This window comes from Pseudophryne corroboree, chromosome 7, assembly GCF_028390025.1.
Source record: "Pseudophryne corroboree isolate aPseCor3 chromosome 7, aPseCor3.hap2, whole genome shotgun sequence".
Classification (NCBI taxonomy): Eukaryota; Metazoa; Chordata; class Amphibia; order Anura; family Myobatrachidae; genus Pseudophryne; species Pseudophryne corroboree.
This window is the reverse complement of record NC_086450.1, coordinates 137,570,920-137,598,571: the sequence shown is the minus strand read 5'-3', so window position 1 is coordinate 137,598,571 and position 27,652 is coordinate 137,570,920. Positions and strand designations below refer to the sequence as shown.

Sequence of the window (27,652 nt, the reverse complement as noted above, 5' to 3'; positions counted from 1 at the left end):
GTCTACAACCCACACAAGTGGCTCAGGTAGTGCAGCTCATCCAGGATGGCACATCAATGCGAGCTGTGGCAAGAAGGTTTGCTGTGTCTGTCAGCGTAGTGTCCAGAGCATGGAGGCGCTACCAGGCAACAGGCCAGTACATCAGGAGACGTAGGGGAGGCCGTAGGAGGGCAACAACCCAGCAGCAGGACCGCTACCTTCGCCTTTGTGCAAGGAGGAACAGGAGGAGCACTGCCAGAGCCCTGCAAAATGACCTCCAGCAAGCCACAAATGTGCATGAGTCTACTCAAACTATCAGAAACAGACTCCATGAGGGTGGTATGATGGCCCGACGTCCACAGGTGGGGGTTGTGCTTACAGCCCAACACCGTGTAGGACGTTTGGCATTTGCCAGAGAACACCAAGATTGGCAAATTCGCCACTGGCGCCCTGTGCTCTTCACAGATGAAAGCAGGTTCTCACTGAGCACATGTGACAGACGTGACAGAGTCTGGAGACGCCAAGGAGAACGTTCTGCTGCCTGCAACATCCTCCAGCATGACCGGTTTGGCAGTGGGTCAGTAATGGTGTGGGGTGGCATTTCTTTGGGGGGCCGCACAGCCCTCCATGTGCTCGCCAGAGGTAGCCATTAGGTACCGAGATGAGATCCTCAGACCCCTTGTTTGACCATATGCTGGTGCGGTTGGCCCTGGGTTCCTCCTAATGCAAGACAATGCTAGACCTCATGTGGCTGGAGTGTGTCACCAGTTCCTGCAAGATGAAGGCATTGATGCTATGGACTGGCCCGCCCGTTCCCCAGACCTGAATCCAATTGAGCACATCTGGGACATCATGTGTCGCTCCATCCACCAACGCCAGCCACGTTGCACCACAGACTGTCCAGGAGTTGGCGGATGCTTTAGTCCAGGTCTGGGAGGAGATCCCTCAGGAGACCATCCGCCACCTCATCAGGAGCATGCCCAGGCATTGTAGGGAGGTCATACAGGCACGTGGAGGCCACACACACTACTGAGCCGCATTTTGACTTGTTTTAATGACATTACATCAAAGTCGGATCAGCCTGTAGTGTGTTTTTCCACTTTAATTTTGAGTGTGACTCCAAATCCAGACCTCCATGGGTTAATAAATTTGATTTCTATTGATCATTTTTGTGTGATTTTGTTGTCAGCACATTCAACTATGTAAAGAACAAAGTATTTAATAAGAATATTTCATTCATTCAGATCTAGGATGTGTTATTTTAGTGTTCCCTTTATTTTTTTGAGTAGTATATATATATATATATATATATATATATTTTGTGGAACAGCGTACAGGTGCGCTCCACGGTGATTTACAGATAGTACTTTCCAGGAGTGTACTCCTAATGTTTTATCAGCACCAAGTCTTTGTTTTTCAGACTGCAGCTACCTCTTAGAAAATCCCGGAATCCCACGGGATGATTTGTCTAAAGAAAGAAGTTAGAGGAGCGCTTCATAGTGCATTATCGTTTATTCATAATATATATTAAAAACAGCAATTTGTCACAATGATATTTGGCATAATACCTCGTGATTCTTCTGAGTGGGCTTAATTACCACTTGATTTTTTTATATAAAAATATCCCCTGGTATCGCCTCCACCAGCCGCCGATCCAGCGTCAGATCCCTGGGACTCGTGCCGCCCGCCTCACGTTAACGATCCTCAGCACGCCGGGACACCGCTGCTGTCTGCACGGGGAGGAGGACGATTTCAGGATACTGCAATCACGTCACCAGGCTCCGCCCCAACGCGTTTCGTCGTAAGACTTCGTCAGAGGGTTGGCCTTGGTGACGAGAACTACTGCTTTATACCGGCAACAACCAATCAATGCACCCAAATCATTAGGTACACCTGTGCACTTAGGAATCCTTTTACCCAGTTTCAAAATTACTTATTTAACACAATATAAAAAAACACATATATACAGATATAAAATAGAATAGAAAGCAGACAAAATATAAAAGAAAACAGACAAAATATAATTGCCACAGGCAACATAATTGAGGACATCAATACAGATTGATATAATTTGTAACAGGCTTTGATAAGTCGGCTATAGCTTTTCTCAGGTATTTTACATCTCAGTATCAGACTGCAGTAATGCAGTAAAAGCATATATCATTAAATAATTCAAACAGATTTTATATGTTTGCCCACTGTCCTAAATACTAGCAGAACCTGGAATGACAATCAAGAAAAAGTTACAATCATTTCACAGTTATTTTCATAATGTATCTTTTTTAGACGCCTATAGCACCTTTAATTTCTAACACTGTTACAATTATTCTCTGACCACAGTTTTATACTCTGAAGAGGGAGGAATATCTTAATTATTTTTGTTTTAACTATTAAATGTATCAGTCTCAAAAAGACCAACCTCTGAATCCACTAATAAACGGCTCTTAAAGAGACAGTTTCTTTTCTTTATTTACCACAAATGAAAACCATGAGTTTCAACCCTTACTCTTATCTGGTATAAAATTGGATGTCTTTCTTAGTATCAAGCCCTAATGTTCTTCTAAGGGGGATATTGCTAACTTAATTTCTACAGAGTTCGCACCGCTGATCATACAGTGCCGGGTTGCATGTTTTTCAAAACAATTAAAGCTTATACGAATCATTCCTTCATTTTGAGTTTGATTTAATTGACTATTAAATTTACTCACTGCATTAGTTAATGACATATCCAAAAAAAAAAAGGAGAGAACTCCATCCTAGAGATCTTACACTCATTTTCTTTTTACACAGATATAGCAGCCTTCAGTATGTAACACTGCTGCAGTTACTCTCTGCGGTCACCATTTTATGCTCTAATACTAAAAAAGGGGAAGAAAATGCCTAATTAATTTTTACTCATACATTTGTTAGTCTCATACGTGCCAGCATTCTGATCTATTAAAAGACTCTAAAGGGCGAAATTCAATGCTTTCTTATCTAGTCTTTTATTTATAAACTGGGATAATCTCGAATCCCTTCTCTAAAGGACAGCTATTATATATTAGGCATCTTAATTAGCTATCTGTAACAAATGGGGTTATCTCATAATTTTCGTTTAGACCATTTGGAACCAATGTGTCCAAAGAGATAATCCAGTAGGTTTCTCTCTTCGTTAATTTTTTATCTCTATCTCCTCCTCTGAGGTCTAACCTCACATTTTCAATCCCTTTAAACCTCAGAACACTTGGATCACTATTATGAAATTGTTTAAAATGTCGTGACACACTATGATTATTTACCCCATTTTTTATATTTCTTGTATGCTCTAAAATTCTAATTTTTAGTTCCCTTTTAGTTTTCCCTATATAGTAGTATCCACACGGACAGGACAACATATAGATAACGTATACATAGACTTGAATCTTTATGTACGAAAACTTACATTAAAGAGACATTATCTACGTAAATCTGATGCCCCTTTAAGAAATTGGCAGGAGAAAGAAACTGGTCAAAAAACATCTGGACTAAAAGAAAGATCTACTTTTTTCCCTATTGAATCTAAGGGACCCTTTATAGAAATGTTCTCACAACTTATGAAAAAGGATATAGATGAATTAAATGTTGAGCGGAAAAATAATAATCTAACTATGGAAGAACAAAGGGCACTAAAAGGTCTAGCTCAAAATAATGAAATTGTAATCAAAAATGCTGACAAGGGGGGTGGGATAGTAATTATGGATCGGGAGTACTATGAAAGGGAAGCATATAATCTTTTGAATGATGAGATCTCGTATAAAAAACTGGAAGCTGACCCTACTAAACAGTTTATTAAAGATCTTGAAAATTTACTAAGGGAAGGTCTGGAAAATAAGAGTATAAGTATGGATGAATATAACTACATGTTAAATAGAAGTCCAAGAATAGCGACCTTCTACCACATCCCCAAGATCCATAAAAATCTATCCCACCCCCCAGGTCGTCCTATTATTAGTGGTATAGGATCACTGACCTCAAGAGTGTCAGAATACGTGGATGCATATATTAAAAAATATGTATGTAAATTAGATTCCTATATCCAAGATTCTACACATATATTGAAAATCTTGGAGGATACTGTATGGTCAGATAATTATATTTGGTGTTCAATCGATGTTCAGTCGTTGTATACTGCTATTCCTCATGAAAAGGGTATTGATATTATAAAAAAAGTACTACAGAGGGACCCAGAAATAAACCCACTGTTGGTAGATTTTATAGGATCTTGTTTAAGATTTGTACTGAAGAATAATTACTTTATGTTCTTGGAAGAGTGGTACCTCCAGACGTGGGGTACCGCCATGGGAAGTATTTGCGCTCCGAGCCTGGCGAATTTATATATGGGCGATTGGGAAACAGAGACCCTAGTTGGAAATATGAAAGAACAGATAATTATGTTCAAAAGGTATATAGATGATATACTTATAATTTGGAATGGTGATCAGAATAGTTTTGAGGAATTCATGAGACTACTTAACATCAATGAGTATAATTTGAAGTTTACACATAATACAAGTAAGAATAAAATTGAATTTTTAGACTTAGTAATAAGTACAGAAAATTTTACAGTGGAACAAAAAATAGAAACATATACTCATTTTAAAAACGTGGACAGTAACAGCTATTTGGAGTTCACGAGTTGCCATCTCCCTCGATGGAAAACAAATATCCCATTTTCACAATTTACTAGGCTCAGACGTAATTGTACAAACTTGAATAAATTTGAAGAACAGTCAGAGGTTTATGAAAAAAGGTTTGCAGATCGTGGGTATCCTAAAGGTCTAATAGAAAATTCCAAAATTAGAGCTAAAGAAAAAAATAGGACTGAATTATTGGATTATAAAAAAAAGGATACTAAGATAGACACCAATACTTTCTGTCCCTTTATTACACAGTTTAATAGTAATAATAAAGAAATTGAGAGTCTGATTAGAAAAAACTGGCATGTACTTAAATTAGATCCTATACTAACAGAGCATTTGTCGGAGAGGCCAGATATAATTTATAAAAAAGCGAATAATATAAAATCACAGGTGTCCAAGAGTTGTTTGGAAAAGGTCCAAACTAAAAAGGAAGGGAGACAGATCCTTTTGCAGGATGTAAAAGGATTTTATACGTGTGGGCACTGCAAGGTTTGTGCCCTAGGAGAAAAAACAAAAATATTTCAGTCAGCAAATAAAAATAAAAAAATTCAAACTATAACTTCATATATTAATTGTAATACTACATACGTTATCTATATGTTGTCCTGTCCGTGTGGATACTACTATATAGGGAAAACTAAAAGGGAACTAAAAATTAGAATTTTAGAGCATACAAGAAATATAAAAAATGGGGTAAATAATCATAGTGTGTCACGACATTTTAAACAATTTCATAATAGTGATCCAAGTGTTCTGAGGTTTAAAGGGATTGAAAATGTGAGGTTAGACCTCAGAGGAGGAGATAGAGATAAAAAATTAACGAAGAGAGAAACCTACTGGATTATCTCTTTGGACACATTGGTTCCAAATGGTCTAAACGAAAATTATGAGATAACCCCATTTGTTACAGATAGCTAATTAAGATGCCTAATATATAATAGCTGTCCTTTAGAGAAGGGATTCGAGATTATCCCAGTTTATAAATAAAAGACTAGATAAGAAAGCATTGAATTTCGCCCTTTAGAGTCTTTTAATAGATCAGAATGCTGGCACGCATGAGACTAACAAATGTATGAGTAAAAATTAATTAGGCATTTTCTTCCCCTTTTTTAGTATTAGAGCATAAAATGGTGACCGCAGAGAGTAACTGCAGCAGTGTTACATACTGAAGGCTGCTATATCTGTGTAAAAAGAAAATGAGTGTAAGATCTCTAGGATGGAGTTCTCTCCTTTTTTTTGGATATGTCATTAACTAATGCAGTGAGTAAATTTAATAGTCAATTAAATCAAACTCAAAATGAAGGAATGATTCGTATAAGCTTTAATTGTTTTGAAAAACATGCAACCCGGCACTGTATGATCAGCGGTGCGAACTCTGTAGAAATTAAGTTAGCAATATCCCCCTTAGAAGAACATTAGGGCTTGATACTAAGAAAGACATCCAATTTTATACCAGATAAGAGTAAGGGTTGAAACTCATGGTTTTCATTTGTGGTAAATAAAGAAAAGAAACTGTCTCTTTAAGAGCCGTTTATTAGTGGATTCAGAGGTTGGTCTTTTTGAGACTGATACATTTAATAGTTAAAACAAAAATAATTAAGATATTCCTCCCTCTTCAGAGTATAAAACTGTGGTCAGAGAATAATTGTAACAGTGTTAGAAATTAAAGGTGCTATAGGCGTCTAAAAAAGATACATTATGAAAATAACTGTGAAATGATTGTAACTTTTTCTTGATTGTCATTCCAGGTTCTGCTAGTATTTAGGACAGTGGGCAAACATATAAAATCTGTTTGAATTATTTAATGATATATGCTTTTACTGCATTACTGCAGTCTGATACTGAGATGTAAAATACCTGAGAAAAGCTATAGCCGACTTATCAAAGCCTGTTACAAATTATATCAATCTGTATTGATGTCCTCAATTATGTTGCCTGTGGCAATTATATTTTGTCTGTTTTCTTTTATATTTTGTCTGCTTTCTATTCTATTTTATATCTGTATATATGTGTTTTTTTATATTGTGTTAAATAAGTAATTTTGAAACTGGGTAAAAGGATTCCTAAGTGCACAGGTGTACCTAATGATTTGGGTGCATTGATTGGTTGTTGCCGGTATAAAGCAGTAGTTCTCGTCACCAAGGCCAACCCTCTGACGAAGTCTTACGACGAAACGCGTTGGGGCGGAGCCTGGTGACGTGATTGCAGTATCCTGAAATCGTCCTCCTCCCCGTGCAGACAGCAGCGGTGTCCCGGCGTGCTGAGGATCGTTAACGTGAGGCGGGCGGCACGAGTCCCAGGGATCTGACGCTGGATCGGCGGCTGGTGGAGGCGATACCAGGGGATATTTTTATATAAAAAAATCAAGTGGTAATTAAGCCCACTCAGAAGAATCACGAGGTATTATGCCAAATATCATTGTGACAAATTGCTGTTTTTAATATATATTATGAATAAACGATAATGCACTATGAAGCGCTCCTCTAACTTCTTTCTTTAGATATATATATATATATATATATACACACATACTGTGTGTGTATATATATATATATATATATATATATAACAAAGCAAGGACTGGCACTCCTATAATCCATCCGGTATATGATGCCCAGGTGCCAGTAAATGATGAAACAGTCCAAAAAGAAAGATACGGCACTCCAAGACTGGTATAACATACCCTCAGGCAGCAGAAGACAAAAGCTGACAGCGCAGCATGGTAATGTCAACGTTTCATTTAATTACTTAAATCTCGTCAGGACAGAATCGGATTCTGTCCTGACGAAATTTAAGTAATTAAATGAAACGTTGACATTACCATGCTGCGCTGTCAGCTTTTGTCTTCTGCTGCCTGAGGGTATGTTATACCAGTCTTGGAGTGCCGTATCTTTCTTTTTGGACTATATATATATATATATATATATATATATATATATATATATTAGGTGCACAGCTATGGGCATGACTACTGTGTGGGCATTATGTAAAGGGCACTCCTACTATGGGCATTGTATAAGGAGCACAACTACAGTAGGCATTGTGTGAAGGGCACTACTACTATGGGCTTTGTGTAAGGGGCACAATTGCTGTGGGCATTGTGTAAGGGGCAGTACTACTGTGGGCATTGTGTAAGGGGCACAACAGCAGTGGGCATTTTGTAAGGGGCACTACTACTATGAGCTTTGTGTAAGGGGCACAACTGCTGTGGGCATTGTGTAAGGTGCAGTGCTACTGTGGGCATTGTGTAAGGGGCACTACTATTGTGGGCATTGTGTAAGGGGAACTACTACTGTGGGCATTGTGTAAGGGGAACTACTACTGTGGGCACTGTGTGTAAGTGGCACTAGACACAGAATGAAGGGAGGTGGAGGCTAAAACACACAGTGAAGGGGGCAGGCTGAGAGACACGGAGTGAAGGGTTGGAGGCTGAGAGACACAGAACGAAGGTGGACAGGTTGAGAGACAATAAAGCATGTGAGGCTGAAAGACACAGATTGAAGGGGGGGCAGGCTGAGAGACAGAGTGAAGGGTGGGAGGCACTGAGGCACAGAGTGAAGGGGGAGACTGAGAGAAACAAAGTGAGGTGGATTGTGAGAGATGCATGGCAGGGAGACACAGGTGGAAGATGATGGTGTGTATGAGAGACGACACAGGGAGGGGATAATGGTGTGTCTTAGAGACACAGGGAGGAGATGAGGATGTGGCTTAGAGACACAGGGAGGAGATGATGGTGTGGCTGAGAGACGCAGAGGTCAGGAGGTGACACAAGTCTGGTTGAATCTCTGTTGCATGATGATGATCTTGATTATGTTCCTATACAAACAGGCATCTCCTGGACCATGTAATTTCCTTCATGAATAGTGATTACCGACTGACGACGATGTCTGCCCACGGAGAACATTTCTTCAGAGGTTCCCCGTTGTGAGCAACCACCATATAGGTAAGGTGCATATGGAATGGAAAGGAATACTCCCAGAGTGATCAGAAACAGGTATTGTCATATTGACACGTCCCCATTTGCAGTGGCCCCGAACCTTATGTTATGTGATTTATATTGCTTTGAGTGCCAAAAGTCGGTGCTAGACACGCCCAATAGGCGGTGCTAGACATGCCCAGTTGGTGGTGCTACACACACCCCTTCCGACGGTGTACCCCCTAATAAAATGTTCTGCGCACGCCTATGGCTAGAGGGTAGATGTAAAGCAGGTGTAAGAAGCAGTGCTGGGGTGGTGTCAGGGGGGCCGAACAGAGGAGCTATGCTAGTGGGGTCAGGGGGATGAATGGAGGAGCAGTGCTGGTGAGGCCACAGCACTCTCTTCTCTGCCTCGAAAGTGCAAAAAAAGGGGCTGTGTAAGGGTGCCACGCCCCTATTGTCATGTGGCAACTCCACTAGTGTAGTATGACCATGCCCCCTGATGGCACGTGACCACATCCATTTTTGGCGCAGGCCTGTTCTATGTCATGCACAAGGGCTACGGAAAAAAAAAACTTGTCTAGATCATATAAAGCATACACATAAAGCAATGCATTTGGTAAATTGTGCATGAAAGAACATACATTTTCTCTTACGTCCTAGAGGATGCTGGGGACTCCGTAAGGACCATGGGGGTATAGACGGGCTCCGCAGGAGATAGGGCACCTAAAAAGAACTTTGACTATGGGTGTGCACTGGCTCCTCCCTCTATGCCCCTCCTCCAGACCTTAGTTAGATCTTGTGCCCAGAGAAGAATGGGTGCACTGCAGAGAGCTCTCCAGAGTTTTCTGTGGAAAAAGAATTTTGTTAGGTTTTTTATTTTCAGGGAGTCCTGTTGGCAACAGGCTCCCTGCATCGTGGGACTGAGGAGAGAGAAGCAGAGCTGGCTTGTAAAGTTGGGCACTGCTTCTAGGCTACACCTGGGGTTCGTCCCGGAGCCGCGCCGCCACCTTCCTCCTCACAGATGCCGAAGATAGAAGCCGGGTGAGTATTGAGGAAAACACTTCAGGCGGCAGAAGACATCAGATCTTCATGAGGTAAGCGCGCAGAGGTAAGCTGCGCGCCATTGCTCCCTGTCACACACACAAAGCAGGCACTGAAGGGTGCAGGGCGCAGGGGGGGGGGGGCGCCCTGGGCAGCAATAAACCTCGATTTGGCCATAAATAAGGTGGATTAGGCTGGGGGACAGTAAATCCGCGGACCCCTGCCATTTTATTAATATATGATGATGGGATCGAAGCCCGCCGTCGGGTGGGCGGGGCTTGATCTTCAGCACTAACCAGCGCCATTTTCTCCACAGAGGCTGCATGAGAAAACGCTGGCTCCCTGTTCTCTCCCCTGCTGAGCTTCACAGGTTGGAAAAAGGAGGAGGGGGGCACTTTGGCGACGCAGTGAGTGGAAATTACGATTATAAACATATAAAAGCGCTATCTGGTTGTATATTCCAGTGTTTTTAAGCGCTGGGTGTGTGCTGGCATACTATATCTCTCTGTCTCTCCTAAGGGCCTGGTTGGGGTTTTGTCCCCTTATAGGTAAATCCCTGTGTGTGTGGGGTGTCGGTACGTGTGTGTCGACATGTCTGAGGCGGAAGGCTTCTCCAAGGAGGAGGTGGAGCAAATGAGTGGTGTGTCCCCGTCGGTTGTGCCGACTCCTGATTGGATGGACATGTGGCATACGTTGCATGCAAGTGTGGCATCTTTACATAAGAGGCTTGATAAGGCTGGTTTAGGGGGGACATCAGGCGGTCAATCCTCAGATTGGACCGACTCACAGGACCCGTCGGGGTCTCAAAAGCGTCCCTTAACACAAGACACTACTACCGACACGGATTCTGATTCCAGTGTCGACTATGACGAAGTAAAATTGCACCCTAGGGTGACTAAAACTATTCAGGGTATGATTGTGGCAATTAGGAATGTGTTGCATATTGTGGATGAACCCTCAGTCCCCGACACAAGGGTACACATGTTTAAGGAAAAGAAACAGATTATTAATTTTCCCACATCTCATGAATTAAATGAGTTCTTTGGAAAAGCTTGGGAGACTCCGGATAAGAGACCGCAGATCCCCAAAAGAATTTTTATGGCATACCCTTTCCCTAAGCAGGACAGGGAGATTTGGGAATTACCCCCCACTGTGGACAAGGCCCTGACGTGCTTATCCAAGAAAGTGGCGCTACCGTCTCCTGAAACAGCGGCCCTTAAAGACCCAGCAGATCGCAGGCAAGAAACTACATTAAAGGGTAATTATTCTCATACGGGTGCTGTGCTAAGACAGACGATTGCGTCGGCATGGGTGTGTAGCGCAATTGCAGCTTGGACAGATGAGCTGACAGATCAATTTGATACTATGGATAAGGACACTACATTCCTAACTCTAGCCCATATAAAAGACGCAGTACGCAGCTTATTGGGGCAGTACGGATGGTGTAATGGTTAGCATTACTGCCTCACAGCACTGAGGTCATGGGTTCAATTCCCACCATGGCCCTAACTGTGTGGAGTTTGTATATTCTCCCCGTACTTGCGTGGGTTTCCTCCGGGTACTCCGGTTTCCTCCCACAATCCAAAAATATACTGGTAGGCTAATTGGCTCCCAACAAAATTAACCCTAGCATGAATGTGTGTGCGTGTACATGTGATAGGGAATATAGATTGTAAGCTCCACTGGGGCAGGGACTGATGTGAATGACCGAATATTCTCTGTACAGCGCTGCGGAATTTGTGTGCGCTATATAAATAACTGGTAATAAATAATAAATAAATATTTATGAGGGATGCTCAAAGGGACATTGGATTGCTAGCTTCTAGGGCCAATGCCATGGCTATCTCAGCGAGAAGATCCTTATGGACTCGCCAATGGACGGGTGATACGGATTCCAAGAAACATATGGAAGTACTACCCTATAAGGGGGATGTATTGTTTGGGGATGGGCTGACGGACCTGGTTTCCACAGCTACAGCAGGTAAATCAAATTTTTTACCATATATTCCCCAACAGCAAAAGAAAGTAACACCCTATCAGATGCAGTCCTTTCGGTCGCACAAGTCCAAAAGAGGTCGGGGATCCTCTTTCCTCGCCAGAGGTAAGGGCAGAGGCAAGAGAGCACCTGCTGCGGCAGGTGCCCAGGAACAAAAGTCCTCCCCGGCTACTTCAAAACCTACAGCATGACGCTGGGGCTCCCCTGAGGGAGTCCGCACCGGTGGGGGCACGTCTTCGACTTTTCAGTCAGGCCTGGGTCAGTTAGGACCTGAATCCCTGGGTGTTGGAAATAGTTTCCCAGGGTTACAAACTGGAATTCGAGGATGTGCCCACGCGCCGATTTTTCAAATCGGCCCTACCAGCTTCCACATCGGAAAGGGATGTAGTGTTAGTTGCAATTCAAACGCTGTGTATACAGCAAGTGATAATCAAGGTTCCCCTGCACCAGCAGGGAAGAGGTTACTACTCAACCCTATTTGTGGTCCCGAAACCGGACGGTTCGGTCAGACCGATTTTGAATCTGAAATCCCTAAACCTGTACATAAAAAGATTCAAATTCAAAATGGAATCACTCAGAGCGATAATAGCCAACATGGAGGAGGGGGAGTTTATATATGTCCCCATATATGCCCCCCATCAGGAATACCTGAGATTCGCTGTACAGGATTGTCATTACCAATTTCAGACGTTGCCGTTTGGACTTTCCACGGCCCCGAGGATTTTCACCTGCGCAAGCATGGTGTCACAATTATCCCACACTTGGACGATCTCCTGATAAAAGCGAGATCAAGAGAGAAATTGCTGAGCAGTATGGCGCTCTCTCTGAGAGTGCTCCAGCAACACGGTTGGATTCTAAATCTACCGAAGTCACAGTTGATTCCGACAACTCAACTGCCGTTCTTAGGTATGATACTGGATACAGAACAAATGAAGGTCTTCCTCCCAATAGAGAAAGCCCAAGACATCCAGAACATGGTCAGAGAACTGCTAAAACCGAAAAGGGTGTCAGTTCACCAATGCACTCGAGTTCTGGGGGAAATGGTGGCGGCCTACGAGGCCATTCCCTTCGGCAGGTTCCATGCAAGGACTTTTCAATGGGACCTTCTGGACAAGTGGTCCGGGTCCCATCTGCACTTACATCGGAAAATAACTCTGTCCCCAGGGACCAGAGTGTCCCTCCTGTGGTGGTTGCAAAGTGCTCACCTCCTGGAGGGTCGCAGGTTCGGAATTCAGGATTGGATCCTGGTTACCACGGACGCGAGCCTCCGAGGATGGGGAGCGGTCACACAGGGAAAACATTTTCAGGGTCTGTGGTCAGACCAGGAGTCCTGTCTACACATCAATGTGTTGGAACTCAGGGCCATTTACAACGGCCTTCGACAAGCGGAGAATTTTCTTCGAAACCTACCGGTTCTGATTCAATCAGACAATGTCACAGCAGTGGCTCATGTGAACCGCCAAGGCGGGACAAAAAGCAGAGTCGCGATGGCGGAAGCCACAAGGATCCTTCGCTGGGGGCGGAAAATCATGTAAGCGCTCTGTCAGCTGTCTTCATTCCGGGAGTGGACAACTGGGAAGCAGACTTCCTCAGCAGACACGATCTCCATCCTGGAGAGTGGGGACTTCATCAAGAAGTCTTTGCAGACATTACACGTCTTTGGGGAACTCCTCAAATAGACATGATGGCGTCACGCCTCAACAAAAAACTTCAGAGGTACTGCGCCAGGTCTGGGGACCCTCAGGCAATAGTAGTGGACGCTCTGGTAACACCGTGGGTGTTCAAATCGGTCTATGTGTTTCCTCCTCTTCCTCTCATCACGAAAGTGTTGAGGATCATAAGACGAAGAAGAGTACAGACGATACTCGTTGTCCCAGACTGGCCTCGAAGGGCTTGGTACTCGGATCTACAAGAGATGCTCACAGGAGACCCCTGGCCTCTTCCTCTGAGGGAAGACCTGTTGCAGCAGGGGCCCTGTGTATTTCAAGACTTACCGCGGTTACGTTTGACGGCATGGCGGTTGAACGCCGAATCCTAGCAAAAAATGGGATTCCGGAAGAGGTCATCCCTACGTTAATAAAGGCTAGGAAGGAGGTGACGATAAAACATTATCACCGTATCTGGCGAAAGTATGTGTCTTGGTGTGAGACCAAGAATGCACCTACGGAAGATTTTCATCTGGGTCGTCTTCTCCACTTCCAACAGACAGGAGTGGATATGGGCCTGAAATTAGGCTCTTTTAAGGTACAGATTTCGGCCCTCTCGATTTTCTTTCAGAAGGAATTGGCTTCTCTTCCAGAAGTCCAGACATTTGTAAAGGGAGTGCTGCACATCCAGCCCCCTTTTGTGCCTCCAGTGGCACCATGGGACCTGAACGTGGTGTTGCAGTTCCTAAAATCACACTGGTTTGAACCGCTTAACAAGGTTGAGTTGAAATTTCTTACCTGGAAGGTGGTCATGTTGTTGGCCTTAGCATCAGCAAGGCGAGTGTCAGAATTGGCGGCTTTGTCACACAAGAGCCCCTACTAAATTTTTCATGTGGATCGAGCTGAATTGAGGACACGTCCGCAATTTTTGCCTAAAGTGGTTTCTTCGTTCCATATGAATCAACCTATTGTGGTGCCTGTGGCTACAAGTGACCTGGAGGATTCCAGATCCCTGGACGTAGTCAGGGCCTTAAAAATTTATGTAGCCAGGACGGCTAGAATTAGGAAAACAGAGGCTCTGTATATCCTGTATGCGGCCAATAAGATTGGCGCTCCTGCTTCGAAGCAGACTATTGTTCGCTGGATCTGTAATACGATTCAGCAGGCTCACTCTACGGCTGGATTGCCGGTACCAAATTCGGTTAAGGCCCATTCCACTAGGAAGGTGGGCTCTTCTTGGGCGGCTGCCCGAGGCGTCTCGGCTTTACAACTTTGCCGAGCGGCGACTTGGTCGGGGTCAAACACTTTTGCTAAATTCTACAAGTTTGATACCCTGGCTGATGAGGACCTAGCGTTTGCTCAGTCGGTGCTGCAGAGTCATACGCACTCTCCCGCCCGATTGGATGCTTTGGTATAAACCCCATGGTCCTTACGGAGTCCCCAGCATCCTCTAGGACGTAAGAGAAAAATAAGATTTTACTTACCGATAAATCTATTTCTCGTAGTCCGTAGTGGATGCTGGGACTCCGTCAGGACCATGGGGATTAGCGGCTCCGCAGGAGACAGGGCACAAAAATAAAAGCTTTAGGACTAGGTGGTGTGCACTGGCTCCTCCCCCCATGACCCTCCTCCAAGCCTCAGTTAGGATACTGTGCCCGGACGAGCGTACACAATAAGGAAGGATTTTGAATCCCGGGTAAGACTCATACCAGCCACACCAATCACACCGTACAACCTGTGATCTGAACCCAGTTAACAGTATGACAAACGTAGGAGCCTCTGAACAGACGGCTCACAACAATAACAACCCGATTTTTTTGTAACAATAACTATGTACAAGTATTGCAGACAATCCGCACTTGGGATGGGCGCCCAGCATCCACTACGGACTACGAGAAATAGATTTATCGGTAAGTAAAATCTTATTTTCTCTGACGTCCTAGTGGATGCTGGGACTCCGTCAGGACCATGGGGATTATACCAAAGCTCCCAAACGGGCGGGAGAGTGCGGATGACTCTGCAGCACCGAATGAGAGAACTCCAGGTCCTCTTTAGCCAGGGTATCAAATTTGTAGAATTTTACAAACGTGTTCTCCCCCGACCACGTAGCTGCTCGGCAGAGTTGTAATGCCGAGACCCCTCGGGCAGCTGCCCAAGATGAGCCCACCTTCCTTGTGGAATGGGCCTTGATAGATTTAGGCTGTGGCAGGCCTGCCACAGAATGTGCAAGTTGAATTGTGCTACAAATCCAACGAGCAATCGTCTGCTTAGAAGCAGGAGCACCCAGCTTGTTGGGTGCATACAGTATAAACAGCGAGTCAGATTTTCTGACTCCAGCCGTCCTTGAAATATATATTTTCAATGCCCTGACAACGTCCAGCAACTTGGAATCCTCCAAATCGCTAGTTGCCGCAGGCACCACAATAGGCTGGTTCAGGTGAAACGCTGAAACCACCTTAGGCAGAAACTGAGGACGCGTCCGCAGTTCTGCCCTGTCCGAATGGAAAATCAGATATGGGCTTTTATACGATAAAGCCGCCAATTCTGACACTCTCATGGCTGAAGCCAGGGCCAGTAGCATGGTTACTTTCCATGTAAGATATTTCAAATCCACCGATTTGAGTGGCTCAAACCAATGGGATTTGAGAAAATCCAAAACTACATTAAGATCCCACGGAGCCACTGGGGGCACAACCGGGGGCTGTATATGTAGTACTCCTTTTACAAAAGTCTGGACTTCAGGAACTGAAGCCAATTCTTTCTGGAAGAAAATCGACAGGGCCGAAATTTGAACCTTAATGGACCCTAATTTGAGGCCCATAGACAATCCTGTTTGCAGGAAATGTAGGAATCGACCCAGTTGAAATTCCTCCGTCGGGGCCTTCCTGGCCTCACACCACGCAACATATTTTCTCCAAATGCGGTGATAATGTTGTGCAGTCACCTCCTTCCTGGCTTTTACCCGGGTAGGGATGACCTCTTCCGGAATGCCTTTTTCCCTTAGAATTCGGCGTTCAACCGCCATGCCGTCAAACGCAGCCGCGGTAAGTCTTGGAATAGACACGGTCCCTGCTGAAGCAGGTCCCGTCTTAGAGGTAGAGGCCACGGATCTTCCGTGAGCATCTCCTGAAGTTCCGGGTACCAAGTTCTTCTTGGCCAATCCGGAGCCACGAGTATCGTTCTTACTCCCCTTTGTCGTATAATTCTCAGTACTTTTGGTATGAGAGGCAGAGGAGGAAACACATACACTGACTGGAACACCCACGGTGTTACCAGAGCGTCCACAGCTATTGCCTGAGGGTCTCTTGACCTGGCGCAATACCTGTCCAGTTTTTTGTTGAGGCGGGACGCCATCATATCCACCTTTGGTTTTTCCCAACGGTTCACAATCATGTGGAAGACTTCTGGATGAAGTCCCCACTCTCCCGGGTGTAGATCGTGTCTGCTGAGGAAGTCCGCTTCCCAGTTGTCCACTCCCGGAATGAACACTGCTGACAGTGCTATCACATGATCTTCCGCCCAGCGAAGAATCCTTGCAGCTTCTGCCATTGCCCTCCTGCTTCTTGTGCCGCCCTGTCTGTTTACGTGGGCGACTGCCGTGATGTTGTCCGACTGGATCAACACCGGCTGACCCTGAAGCAGGTGTTTTGCCAGGCTTAGAGCATTGTAAATCGCTCTTAGCTCCAGTATATTTATGTGAAGAGACATCTCCAGGCTTGACCACACTCCCTGGAAGTTTCTTCCCTGTGTGACCGCTCCCCAGCCTCTCAGACTGGCATCCGTGGTCACCAGGACCCAGTCCTGTATGCCGAATCTGCGGCCCTCTAACAGATGAGCACTCTGCAACCACCACAGAAGAGACACCCTTGTCCGTGGAGACAAAGTTATCCGCTGATGCATCTGCAGATGCGATCCGGACCATTTGTCCAGCAGATCCCACTGAAAAGTTTGTGCGTGGAATCTGCCGAATGGAATCGCTTCGTAAGAAGCCACCATTTTTCCCAGGACTCTTGTGCATTGATGCACAGATACTTTTCCTGGTTTTAGGAGGTTCCTGACAAGTTCGGATAACTCCCTGGCTTTCTCCTCCGGAAGAAACACCTTTTTCTGAACCGTGTCCAGAATCATTCCCAGGAACAGCAGACGTGTCGTCGGGGTCAATTGAGATTTTGGAAAATTCAGAATCCACCCTTGCTGTTGCAGCACTACTTGGGTTAGTGCTACTACGTCCTCCAGCTGTTCTCTGGACCTTGCCCTTATCAGGAGATCGTCCAAGTAAGGGATAATTAATACGCCTTTTCTTCGCAGAAGAAACATCATTTCGGCCATTACCTTGGTAAAGACCCGAGGTGCCGTGGACAATCCAAACGGCAGCGTCCGAAACTGATAATGACAGTTTTGCACCACGAACCTGAGGTACCCTTGATGTGAAGGGCAAATTGGGACATGCAGGTAAGCATCCTTGATGTCCAGGGACACCATAAAGTCCCCTTCTTCCAGATTCGCTATCACTGCTCTGAGTGACTCCATCTTGAACTTGAATTTTTGTATGTACAGGTTCAAAGATTTCAGATTTAGAATAGGTCTTACCGAGCCGTCCGGCTTCGGTACCACAAATAGTGTGGAATAATACCCCTTTCCCTGTTGTAGGAGGGGTACCTTGACTATCACCTGCTGAGAATACAGCTTGTGAATGGCTTCCAATACCGTCGCCCTGTCTGAGGGAGACGTTGGCAGAGCAGACTTTAGGAACCGGCGAGGGGGAGACTTCTCGAATTCCAACCTGTAACCCTGAGATACTACCTGCAGGATCCAGGGGTCCACCTGTGAGTGAGCCCACTGTGCACTGAAATTCTTGAGTCGACCCCCCACCGCCCCTGAGTCCGCTTGTAAAGCCCCAACGTCATGCTGAGGGCTTTGCAGAAGCCGGGGAGGGCTTCTGCTCCTGGGAGGGAGCTGCTTGGTGCACTCTCTTACCCTTTCCTTTGCCTCGGGGCAGATATGACTGTCCTTTTGCCCGCTTGTTCTTATAGGAACGAAAGGACTGCGGCTGAAAAGACGGTGTCTTTTTCTGTTGGGAGGGGACCTGAGGTAAAAAGGTGGATTTCCCGGCTGTTGCCGTGGCCACCAAATCCGATAGACCGACCCCAAATAATTCCTCCCCTTTATACGGCAATACTTCCATATGCCGTTTGGAATCCGCATCACCTGACCACTGTCGCGTCCATAAACTTCTTCTGGCAGATATGGACATCGCACTTACTCTCGATGCCAGAGTGCAAATATCCCTCTGAGCATCTCGCATATAAAGAAAAGCATCCTTTAATTGCTCTATAGTCAATAAAATACTGTCCCTATCCAGGGTATCAATATTTTCAGTCAGGGAATCCGACCAAACCACCCCAGCACTGCACATCCATGCTGAGGCGATGGCTGGTCGCAGTATAACACCAGTATGAGTGTATATACTTTTCAGGGTAGTTTCCAGCCTCCTATCAGCTGGATCCTTGAGGGCGGCCGTTTCAGGAGACGGTAACGCCACTTGTTTTGATAAGCGTGTGAGTGCCTTATCCACCCTAGGGGGTGTTTCCCAGCGCGCCCTAACCTCTGGCGGGAAAGGATATAATGCCAATAACTTCTTTGAAATTAGCAGTTTTCTATCGGGGTTAACCCACGCTTCATCACACACTTCATTCAATTCCTCTGATTCAGGAAAAACTACAGGTAGTTTTTTCAGACCCCACATAATACCCCTTTTTGTGGTACTTGCAGTATCAGAGATATGCAAAGCCTCCTTCATTGCCGTGATCATATAACGTGTGGCCCTACTGGAAAATACGTTTGTTTCTTCACCGTCGACACTAGATTCGGTGTCCGTGTCTGGGTCTGTGTCGACCGACTGAGGTAAAGGGCGTTTTACAGCCCCTGACGGTGTCTGAGACGCCTGGACAGGTACTAACTGGTTTGCCGGTCGTCTCATGTCGTCAACTGATTTTTGTAACGTGCTGACATTATCACGTAATTCCATAAACAAAGCCATCCATTCCGGTGTCGACTCCCTAGGGGGTGACATCACCATTACCGGCAATTGCTCCGCCTCCACACCAACATCGTCCTCATACATGTCGACACACACGTACCGACACACAGCAGACACACAGGGAATGCTCTTATCGAAGACAGGACCCCACTAGCCCTTTGGGGAGACAGAGGGAGAGTTTGCCAGCACACACCCATGCGCTATAAATATATAGGAACAACCCTACAGAAGTGTTGTTTCCTTTATAGCAGCTTAATATATCAATATCGCCAAAAAAGTGCCCCCCCTCTCTGTTTTTTTACCCTGTTTCTGTAGTGCAGTGCAGGGAAGAGTCCTGGGAGCCTTCCTCGCAGCGGAGCTGTGCAGGAAAATGGCGCTGTGTGCTGAGGAGATAGGCCCCGCCCCCTATTTCGGCGGGCTCTTCTCCCGGTGTTTGTGAGACCTGGCAGGGGTTAAATACATCCATATAGCCCCAGGGGCTATATGTGATGTATTTTTAGCCAGAACAAGGTATTATCATTGCTGCCCAGGGCGCCCCCCCCCCCCCCCAGCGCCCTGCACCCTCAGTGACAGCTGGTGTGAAGTGTGCTGACAACAATGGCGCACAGCTGCAGTGCTGTGCGCTACCTCATGAAGACTGAAAAGTCTTCTGCCGCCGGTTTCTGGACCTCTTCACTTTTCGGCATCTGCAAGGGGGTCGGCGGCGCGGCTCCAGGACCGGACTCCATGGCTGGGCCTGTGTTCGATCCCTCTGGAGCTAATGGTGTCCAGTAGCCTAAGAAGCCAATCCATCCTGCACGCAGGTGAGTTCACTTCTTCTCCCCTAAGTCCCTCGTTGCAGTGAGCCTGTTGCCAGCAGGACTCACTGAAAATAAAAAACCTAATAACTTTTTCTAAGCAGCTCTTTAGGAGAGCCACCTAGATTGCACCCTGCTCGGACGGGCACAAAAACCTAACTGAGGCTTGGAGGAGGGTCATGGGGGGAGGAGCCAGTGCACACCACCTAGTCCTAAAGCTTTTATTTTTGTGCCCTGTCTCCTGCGGAGCCGCTAATCCCCATGGTCCTGACGGAGTCCCAGCATCCACTAGGACGTCAGAGAAATAAGATTTTAAACCTATCGGTAAATCTATTTCTCCTAGTCCGTAGAGGATGCTGGGCGCCTGTCCCAGTGCGGAAACTCTGCAAGACTTGTATATAGTTGTTGCTTACATAAGGGTTATGTTACAGTTGACATCGGTCTTGGACCGTTACTGTTGTTTTTGTTCATACTGTTAACTGGTTATGTATGTTCCAGGTTACACGGTATGATTGGTGTGGGCTGGTATGAATCTTGCCCTTGGATTGCTAAATCCTGCCTTGTATTGTCCATCTCCTCTGGGCACAGTTCTCTAACTGAGGTCTGGAGGAGGGGCATAGAGGGAGGAGCCAGTGCACACCCATAGTCAAAGTTCTTTTTAGGTGCCCTATCTCCTGCGGAGCCCGTCTATACCCCCATGGTCCTTACGGAGTCCCCAGCATCCTCTACGGACTAGGAGAAATAGATTTACCGGTAGGTTTAAAATCTTATTTTTGAAGTTTTTCTGTACTGTGGTCAGCAGTGTATGTAGGTGGGAGTGTGGTGTAGACCACATGAGATGACCATCTTCATATTGCAGGTAAGTGTAGCAGCAGCACGGTATCCGTTTGATAGATAGACAGTGTCTAGTTAGACAGTCAATAGATAGACACCATGGGGGTAATTCCAAGTTGATCGCAGCAGGAATTTTTTTAGCAGTTGGGCAAAACCATGTGCACTGCAGGGGAGGCAGATATAACATGTGCAGAGAGAGTTAGATTTGGGTGGGGTGTGTTCAAACTGAAATCTAAATTGCAGTGTAAAAATAAAGCAGCCAGTTACCCTGCACAGAAACAAAATAACCCACCCAAATCTAACTTTCTCTGCAAATGTTATATCTGCCCCCCCTGCAGTGCACATGGTTTTGCACAATTGCTAAAAAATTTCCTGCTGCGATCAACTTGGAATTACTCCCTATATGTTAGACAGACATTAGATCGACAGGGTCAAAAGGTCGACATGAAAAAGGTAGACAGTACAAAAGGTCGACAGGTCAAAAGGTCGACATGGTCAAAAGGTCGACATAAAAAAAAGATAGACTTTTTTTTATGTAACATGTTTTTGGACTATTTCATACCTTCTCTATCCATGTCGGCATAGAGTTGGTTATAAACCTTGGGGCGAGCGCAGCGAGCCCCACGAGGGGAGGCCTTTCTACAATTGGGGGTCCCAGATGACAAAACTATCCACACAAACCACAAAAATGCAAAAAACATGGTGTCTACCCTTTTCATGTCAACCATTTTACCCTGTCGACCTTTTGACCTGTCGACCTTTTGACCTGTTGATCTTTTTTATGTCAACCTTTTGACCCTGTCGACCTTTTGACTCTGTCGACCTAATGTCTGTCTAACATATGGTGTCTATCTATTGACTGTCTAACTCAGAGGTTCTCAAACTCAGTCCTCGGGGGTACACACAGTGCATGTTTTGCAGGTAACCCAGCAGGTGCACAGGTGTATTAATTACTCACTGACACATTTTAAAAGGTCCACAGGTGGAGCTAATTATTTCACTTGCGATTCTGTGAGGAGACCTGCAAAACATGCACCGTGTGTGCCCCCGAGGACCGAGTTTGAGAACCTATGGTCTAACTAGACACTATCTATCTTTCATACCGGAACCCAGCGGCACCACATCGGTACAGTAACATACAGTATAACCAGTGGCATTTCAGTGGTGGTAAGGTGACATACAGCATCTGTCTGTAATAGACTCTGAGTACATACAGACGGAGCAGAGCTGATTACATCACCAGGGCGGTGATCCCCCAGGTACAGAGTACTGCAGTCCTCAAAAGTCTGAACACTTTTAAGACTGAGTGGGAATTACTGATGCTCATGATAGACTTATAGAATATAAAGGCTTACAGACAGAGAAGGTAAGTCCACGTTAGTGTTTTCTCACTCCAAACACAGCTCGAGAAAACATCTGTAATAAATAGGTCTAACTGTGTAAGTGCAAAACTGTAAATAGCACACTGTACAGAAAGCCAGGATATTCTACTTCACAACGATTAGATCTATATGCATCATAGAGGTATTATTATGTGAAAATCTTTACAATTTATTGTTTTCCATGAAAAATAATGGAAGACGAAGTGTTGTACGGAACGGGTTGGGTATGTGTTACCGGCGGCTGGCATCCCGGCGTTCAGTATCCTGCCGCGGAATGCCGGCGGGGGCATGTGCAACGAGTGGGCATAGTCCCTGCCAGTCGGCATACCGACTGTCGGGATTGGGGGGGGGGGGGGGGGGGCGGGATATAGGTGCCGGTAATGTGACCGGTGGGCTCCTAAGCACCGGTCACATAACTACATCCCGACAGAACATGCCGGTGCTCACAATGAAAAAGCCTATTTATTAGTGGCTTAAGTAATTTTTTTCAGAAAATGATGTAGAAACTGCATAAGGCTAGTTAGCGCTGCAGATCGCAGTCCCCATTATTATCAGTAGGTATTACGAGGTGATTCCTATGTACCAAACTCCAAAAAGCGAAGCTTCAGATGGCATAAACCACTTTAAGCCTATGAGGCTTACTCCCAGCAGAGAGATCTTCCTATCCCTCTCCTGCAGCCACAGGCCGGCTCCCGAATCTGACACTGTGTGCACATGCGCAGTGTCAGATTTCCCAGAGGAGTCTTTCAGAAGTGTGGAAGACTACTCCAAAATGGTGGGGATGTAACTCGCAGGGACAGTGGTTATCTTTGTCTCTGCGTGTTAACTTTTGTACATAGTGGGGATATTCTCATTAAGAATTAAAATAATTGTTGCGATAATAATTGTTAATGCTGTGATATTTAATAATTTACATAATCCCCCAATGGGGGTCATTCCGAGTTGATCGCACGCTGCCTATTTTTGCAGCACCGCAATGCGCACGCGCGTTGTACGGGTACAAACAGCATCGTTGCTGGGCAATGCTTGACAGAAAGAGGGCGTTTATGGGTGTCAACTGAATGTTTTCTGGGAGTGGTAGGGAAAACGCAAGCGTGTCCAGGGGAGGCGTCTGACGTGAATTCCTGGACCGGACAGGGTGAAGTGATCGCAAGGGCTGAGTAAGTTCAGACCTACTCTGAAACTGCAAAAAAAAAATTCGGCCCGCTCGGCTGCACATGTAATCGCACACTTGCAAAGCGAAAATACACTCCCCAGTGGGAGGTGACTATGCGTTTGCACAGCTGCAAAAAGTAGCTAGCGAGCGATCAACTGGGAATGAGGGCCACTGTCGGGAGTATTCACTCACAGTGCCTAAACAGTTCCAGCCCTAAACACAGCCCTGACATTCATTACCCACACTCTGAGCTGTGATATTAGTGTTCTGGAATCACCAGAATATTGCCCAGGGGACAGCTTGCACTTAATGAAGGAATGTAGCACAAAATATTCATTTGAAAGACTGGATAACAGCTATTTTTATCTGTATGTATGATATTACGCTAAATTGTTACTTATTTCTGCATATTTTGATATAGCTAAAGTATCGTAATAGCTATACAAAGCAATAATAGAAAAAGACATAAGTACTGTTGAGAAAATAGCGGTAATACACTAACCTGCTGCATAATATTCACTGGATCAAAGTCGTTTTCCATGTGGGAATGGTGAAGAGAGTGCTGTTGCAGTTGACAAATCCTGTGCTTTAAATCGGCCCTCAGCTGCCAGATGGGATGTACTGTGCATGCTTTAAACTCCTCGCGTCCCTCGGATAATTGCTGTTCTGCTTCCAAACACAAAGTTTTATCACTTAATGGCAAGTGAAAAATGATGCTCTTGACTGCCAGCGGGAAAGCCCGTGCAGGGAAGAGCGAAGCTTAGAGGCTCCTCTGGGATGGACAAGGTTAAGCAAGTTAACTTCCTCAATCCGTTTTATCTATACAGTTTCTCGCAGAATACTTTCAACAATCATTCAAATCTTTCTCATGGTAGAAGAAAAAAAATGAAACATTTAAACATTTCAGGAGAAGAAAAGTTTGCCAATGCAGCCAGAAATACTTTACTGAATATGTGAGAATTGGTGTATCAAATGTAGGGCCTCAATAGAGTTAGGGGCAGCTTATGTTAAATGCTGCAAATGTGCTACTGGGCAAACTATATTGCAAAGTTATTTACTTTACTTTATTTATTTATTTATTTATTTATATGCAGGTGAATTGCTGCCTGCTGATGTATCTAGCACACAAATAGTAGTGTGCAGTGCCCCAGAAGCAGCAACCTAGGTATGCTCGAAAATCATTGGCGAGTCGTGACCCAACTGAAAGACTGCGGCTTATGCATCCAGCATAGAGACAGGGCCATAACTCGTGGTACTTATTTATTTATCTCCACTGTTTTGTCATCCACAGTTTTTTTTATAATTGTTTATATCACAGGAGTGCCTTATGGTCTCTATTCCCACAATCTAGGGGAGGTTGTGTGGCCTTGAGGCTCACATCCCCCTTGAACCACTAAACATCCTGCCCATCATGGGGTTGGAGTGGGAGCAAAATATTTTGTTCTGTACATGAGACAATGGTAAATCCCAGGTTAAAGGGGGCAAAGAGAAGTCAGAAGTCCCTTACACCTTGAGGAACCTTATATCACGAGCCGTGGCCCATGTCTCCGGCAAGCGCACGGTAGTTGCTAGACGACCAGGATGCTTGCGTCCTTGCGTCCCCCGGCTACCAGATCCATGAACTTCCGTCCGGTGGCTTCTGTGAGTTGCCTGGTTACAGGAAAGACAGCAGCACATGCAGTGGGGCAGCTGTTTGGAATGTTAGTCTAGGGGAGGCTTGGCTTCACAGGATTGCTGACTGGTTCATGCTTCCTTGATCTTCCTGGTCTGCTTCTTGCTCTTTGCTGGTCATAGCTCCTGGCTGAAGCGGGATCCCTTGTCTGTCGGTTCTAGTACCAGCCTGTGGATTCCTCTGCCTGGTTCCCGTACTATTGACCTCTGCAGAGTCCCAGTGTCCAGCTCTGTATCTGTTGCTTTAGCAGTCACGTTGTTTATTTATAATCTCTGTAAATGTCTCTCCTCGTTAATTATTGTGTTTTGTGCTTGTGTTTTCTTTCTTCTGTCCTCCCACTTCCAGTAGGTCCGTCTGCTGGTACAGTGCTCTCACTGTTGTGTGCTCACATTTCCCCATAATGTTCTAGTCCATATTTCACCTCCTTGTTTTAGTCACTCTTGTCTGAATTCCTTTGGATCTCCCGGTTATTTCCTGACGCTGTAGTGCTATTCTCTTTTTCTGGTCTTTAGCTTTGTGCTTCTCCTCTCTTCATTTGGGTCTTTCTTTCTACTGGCTTTGATTCAGGTCACTCGGGAATGAACTCGTACTACCACCACCACAGCCTCCGCGGGAAGAAGATTCTCCAGTTGACTTGTAACACCTTATTAGTTCTGGAGGGTGAGAGTTGAGGAGTCCTTACTCTTTGGGCAGCTACCTTGTAGGAACACACAAGAGAATCATTTTGTGGGAATGTCAGTGATGTGTAGCCAGAGTTCTCTGCTAGTAGTGCATGTAGCAAAGGGACATCTGTCTCAGATGGATCCCTTGCATCCAGCATATGGTAGTGGGTGGCAATCATGATGATGGTTGCAGCTATGAATGGAAAAACAGTGGGATGTGTGCTAAACACATGTGCTTATAGCTGCACTAGTATATGGCACTAAATCTGGCTTGCGGGCACTTTGCATGTGATGCAGAATCAGGCCCTGGGTGCGATGCATATGCTACTGATGGAGACATGCATGCATTTCTAGGTGTATACAGCTCTGCATACGTACAGATATACACTATTGTTACTCTTCTGAGTAATTTACTCCAATTTGCTGCCAACTCTGCATTCGGCCCCTTTATGGTTACATTTTTATCATTGTCACTGTTACCTTTCTAAACCTTAACACAACTATTTATGGAGACAGTTGCCTAAAAATATCTCTTATACCCCTATTAAGTAAACATAACAATACCTAAGATTCTTAAAGAGCAACAGTCAAGGCAGCCATTGTGTAACCTGAACCCATATTCTTGAAAAAGAATCTTGTCGCTTCATCAGGAAGTATACAGTAATTAGTGTAAGTGGTTTGGCAATCATTTCCCTAACAACATGCAAGGTATACGGTTGGAAAGTCTAGGCTCCCCACCTCTGGTCTATACCAAAAACAAAAACAGCAAAATAAAAAAAAGATGGAGTGAGGCTCTAATGGCCTAATTCAGACCTGATCGCTCGCTAGGGGTTTTTGCACTGCTGCGAGCAGATAGTCGCTGCCCATGGGGGAGTGTATTTTCGCTTTGCATGTGTGCAAACGCCTGTGCAGCCGGGCGGTACAAAAAAGTTTTGTGCAGTTTCTGAGTAGCCCACAACTTACTCAGCTGCTGCGATCACTTCAGCCTGTTCGAGGCCGGAACTGACGTCAGACACCCGCCCAGCAAATGCTTGGACTCGCCTGCGTTTTTCCAAACACTCCCAAAAAACGGTCAGTTGCCACCCACAAACGCCTTCTTCCTGTCAATCTCCCTGCGATCGGCTGTGTGAACGGTTTCTTTGTACAATCAATCGCTGGGCAACAATCCGCTTTGTACCTGTACGACGTGCCTGCACATTGCGGTGCTTACGCATGCGCAGTTCGGACCTGATCACAGCACAGTGAAAAAATCTAGCATGTGATCAAGTCTGAATGACCCCCAATTACTCTAAAAAAATGTATATTGTCAAATTCTCCGCGGGCAATTCAATTGTTTATACGTCCACACTCGCACCTAATCTCCAGTCACTTTAGATGGGTTTATATTCAATTGACTGTGCTGGCAGGCGCAAGTAACTGCGAGCCCATTGCTTTTTGCCCATGTTACATGCAAATAAGTCCATTTAAGCTATTGGGAACACTGATGACCTTTTCCACATTTCTGCTAGCCAACTAAGGAAGGTGCAAGCAGAAATAATGGGCGCCTGCAGCAATCGTGCCCAATTGGGGTAACAAGTAAAGAGCTCCGTCAGGTGCCAAAAAACAATTGAATTCCTTTCTCTATGTTACGTTGAATGAATTTTGGAATGTAAAGCAGTAAGCTATAATTTGGAGAATGTTAAATGCACATGAAGTATTTGTGCTGATGAGGAGTCTAATAGTACATATAAAACATGCTGCGGAAATGGTCTCAGTGCACAGTTAAGAATACATTTATATAAACGGTTTAATTTGTCTTCTTCATTCTATGTCACAATCACATGTAGTGTCTTAATAAGGTGTTCCTTTCCCTCCTAGCTTATATATTATT

At 45.2% G+C, this 27,652-nt stretch overlaps 1 protein-coding gene across 4 annotated transcripts in view; it reads right to left on the bottom strand.

The window, feature by feature from the left end:
- Positions 1 to 27,652, bottom strand: part of CCDC148 (coiled-coil domain containing 148) — a 739,559-nt gene that overhangs the window by 234,311 nt on the left and 477,596 nt on the right. For all 4 annotated transcript variants that reach the window (XM_063933692.1, XM_063933693.1, XM_063933695.1 and 1 more), the window contains one exon: positions 23,951 to 24,114. In XM_063933692.1, coding sequence (XP_063789762.1) covers positions 23,951 to 24,114 — 164 coding nt within the window. The remainder of the gene's footprint in view (positions 1 to 23,950; positions 24,115 to 27,652) is intronic.